General features: G+C 41.7%; 1 protein-coding gene and 1 long non-coding RNA gene across 2 annotated transcripts; one reads left to right on the forward strand and one right to left on the reverse strand.

The window, feature by feature from the left end:
• The first annotated feature begins 297 nt into the window (after nt 1-297).
• LOC115418640 (uncharacterized) lies at nt 298-1073 on the forward strand. The gene is made up of 2 exons (XR_003935338.1): nt 298-481; nt 574-1073. It is a non-coding gene; the product is annotated as an uncharacterized LOC115418640 (long non-coding RNA).
• LOC115418639 (putative nuclease HARBI1) lies at nt 1020-3335 on the reverse strand. Its single transcript, XM_030133171.1, has 4 exons — nt 2205-3335; nt 1952-2064; nt 1760-1871; nt 1020-1676 (listed from the first exon to the last, which is right to left on the reverse strand). The coding sequence occupies exons 1-4, from the start codon at nt 2641-2643 to the stop codon at nt 1300-1302; spliced, it is 1041 nt and encodes a 346-aa protein (XP_029989031.1). The 5' UTR covers nt 2644-3335; the 3' UTR covers nt 1020-1299.
• Between the last annotated feature and the right edge of the window lie 564 nt (nt 3336-3899).

Genomic DNA, 3899 nt, shown 5'->3' on the forward strand with positions numbered 1-3899 from the left:
CAAACAAGATTCAAATGTACCATGTGAGCATATACAAGTATTCCACCAAAAGGGCTTCTCCATCTGTCAAAGGAAGTGTGGTAACAGGGTTTCTGCGGGGCATTAAAAAGCATTAAATAGATTATGTGAAAATTAAGGCCTTCATTGGCATTAAATTGCATTAAATTCTAGTCCAGAGGCATCAAAACATTAAATACACTTGATGGTAAAAAAAAAAAAAAAAGGATTGTTATTCACGACTTATTTTGATTATATAAACATTTAATAATTTTGCCTGGAAGTATAGTGTGATGATTGACAGGTGGAACCCTTTAATTGGCTATTGTTTATGGCCAATACACAAAGTCACAATGCCGGATGCTTGGAATGCAACGTGCTGTGAGCGTGCTCCAGAATTTAGGAAGGCCAGTGGATGAGGGAATCCCTGGAGGGAGTTCATCCTCTAAGCCCACCCCCCAAGACACAAGTGCCTTTATAAAATGTAGTATGCCTTAGCCTATATTGCTTTTTTAAAGCCTATTCATAAAAATATTTTTTTCCCTTTCATATCATTTTTTTCTTTTGTCCCAACAGATTCTGACGGTGCTATCTGCCTGGTAGAGCCCCCTCACGCCACAACAGACCTTATAACTGTAAGTAGGCAATACTCCAAAGACTTTGCCAAATGGTAGTTTAAGTATACTGAAACATATCACTCATCTATAAAGAGCACGAGGAAACTGTCTGCTGCCTTTACAGAGGGGGATCCAGAAAGGCCTATAGAGGTAACATCTTGGTATGTTACTGATAGTTCTCTTCCCACTGACATTACTTAACATTCTGCTGGAATATAGAGTGTGACATTTGGCCTACACTGAAGTATTAACACTTTCTTATCCTTTTGAACAGGGCATGGCTGGGCAGCAGCAGGAGGAGGATCCCTCAACTTCCACTGCACACAGTGAGATTGATGTTTAGTAGACACCAGAGGTTCAATCTGTGGAATTCATGTGCAACTGTATAATTTAATGTCCTCCTTATGTATTCCCAGTTACCAGTAAAATAGATTTACAGAATTCATCTCCTGAAAAAAATCCAAAAAACCAACAAAGAAATACAATACTTGGACTGCCAGATTAGGAGGGCAGATTTAGAAATTGAAATACTGGAGCACAAATTAGAGGTGGGTGCATTGTCACAGGTGAATGATGTTAACTATTGGAACATTAACTAAACTAGCTCTTGTATTTGTAGAAAATAAAGAAGACCAAATGAAATGTGTATCATATCTTTAACTGCTGTGATGGTGATGATGGAGACTTAATCTCTGAAGTGATTATGGCATATAGTGTCTCTGACTGCTCTGCCGTCCTCCACAGCTGGCAGGTGGATGGGGTCATCATCAGAGTCTTCAGTTTGCAGGGCAGGCTGTTGCTCTCCTCTAATAGTGGCAATATTATGAAGAATAACACATGCCACAATAATATCACAGGCCCTCTCAGGAGTCACCCTGAGGTGACGTAGGCACTGGAAACGGGCTTTCAGCAGGCCTATGGTCGTCTCCACCCGGGCTCTGGTCTTGCAGTGAGCCCGGTTGAAGTTCTGTTGGGGGCCTGGTTCAGGGTCAGGGTAAGGGGTCAGTAGCCTAGGTTGGCATGGGTAACCCCTGTCACCCAGCAGAAGGCCATCAAACTCTCCTGTAATGTATAGTGGATACATTAGAGTATATTAAAGGAGGGAGACAAGTGAACTATATTGTGCCAATCTTTAGGCTTCTTACCACGTTGCAGTCTGTCGCTCAGGTTAGACTCACGATAAATCCTTGAGTCATGAACAGACCCAGGCCACTTGGCCTCCACATTGGAAATGATGTATGCAGCATCACATATTATCTGGACAGTGCAGACAATGACAGATGTTGAACTATGATACAGTCTTTAACAGTTTGAAACAGTAGTCAATCTACATGTACCTGCACATTTATGCTGTGAATGGACTTCCTATTCACATAATCTGCTTCATTATGTGAGGGAGCAGTGATGGGGATGTGTGTGCCATCTATGCAGCCAATCACACAGGGAAATCCTAAAAGAAATTAAATTTACTAATCCTTGTCAGAGGTTGCAGCACAATGTCATTTAAAGAATATATATATATATATATATATATATATATATATATATATATATATATTCTTTTAACGGATCGATCGCTACATCATTCACCCGCTATCCTGTGGAACTCCTCCTTGATGGCTCTGACAGGTTTATGTCCAGGGAAAACCACGAAGATGGGCAAGAGCCGTTTCAGGGCCAGGCACACTTTTCTGATCGTCCTGCTTACAGTTGCCTTACTTAAGTGCTCTGCATCTCCGACATTATACAAAAAACTCCCGTTTGCAAAGAAACGCAGCGCAACACACAATATCTGCTGGGATGTAAGAGCATGACTACGGTTGGTGATGTTGCAAATGTAAGGACGGATTAGGTTGTGTATGTAGATGATGGACTGGGACGTGAAACGGTACCGCTCTAAAAGATAACTGTCTGGAAATGCTAGAACATCTATGCGCGGTCTGATAACCATCTCCCGACGAACATTTAATTCTCTGCGCAGTAATGCTGCACCTTCATCCACGGGATCGTCGTCAAAAGGACATGCCATGTTAATGAAAAAACTGTCCACCTACTGTGTCTAATGGACTTCTAATATAGACCTACTGACGGATTTATTTAAATAACAGACGGCAGAACTATGTTACGCCAAAACTCGCCTCCTGACTGAAGGAATGAGGAAATTAAATACGGTGTGTGGCTGAAAGTGAGTGGAGACAGAGAGAAACTCAGGGTTCATTGAGAAAACCCTGGTCCCGACCAGGTTAGGTTCATAGAGTCTGTTGTTATGGTAACTGACCGAGAACTGAAGTTACCTCTGTCTGTGAAACAGGCTAAAGTTAGCCCTCTGTCTGTGAAACAGGCTAAAGTTAGCCCTCTGTGGTTTGAGTTACCTCCCTTTGTGAAATGGAAAACTCAGAGTTTCCCTCATTTCAGGGTTACAGACTCAGAGTTCTCACTAAACCTGGTTTGTGAAACGGACCCCAGGAGACAGGCGATGTGTGGAACAGGTCTGAGCACAGGCAGTGCTAACAGGAGAAGGCAGGGAGTCTGGGTCCAAGTTAACATACAGGCAGATAATCCAGAAAACAGGCAGGCAGAACAGGTCAAGGACGGTCGGGGTTGTAGCAGAGAAACAGGCAGGAATGTAACACTGGAGACTCTTGCATAAAGTAGAAGAACAGAGCAGGAGTGTCTAGCAGGTATTGAGGAACAATCTAGCAGAGAAACCGTTCTTCCTCTTCTTTGGTTTTGATTGGCGGCCGGCACTCAACTTAATATGCGCATTACCGCCACCTACCGGTCTGGAGTGTGGCACAGTAGTTTAGCAGGAAAAAAAAGTAATATAAAAATACTTGTACTTATAAAATAACAAATATAAATAAATAATAAATAAATAAAGTTATCTCCTTATTGTTTATACTGTTGTATCTACCTCTCCCATCATTCATACATATTAAACTCCTTTCCACCATATATTCCTCAACAACTTCCCCATTTAAATCTGTTTTCTCACTTCCCCACAGTGTACTATGTGCATTAAAATCTCCACACCATATCACCTTACTCTGTGCCTGCCCACCCACAGTGTTTAATGTGTCAGAATCTAATTGATTGCACAGATTATAATAGTTAATTACAAATAATTCATCCTTTCCTGTCCATATCTTAATCCCTATTTACTCATGCTCTGTTCCTATGTTCATAACCTTAAACCTTGTTCCCCTCTGCACAAATGAGGCTACCCCACCACCTTTTCCAGATCTCCTAACTACAGGTGCACTATCTTAAAATGTCTTGTAGTCT

This window comes from Sphaeramia orbicularis, chromosome 4, assembly GCF_902148855.1.
Source record: "Sphaeramia orbicularis chromosome 4, fSphaOr1.1, whole genome shotgun sequence".
Classification (NCBI taxonomy): Eukaryota; Metazoa; Chordata; class Actinopteri; order Kurtiformes; family Apogonidae; genus Sphaeramia; species Sphaeramia orbicularis.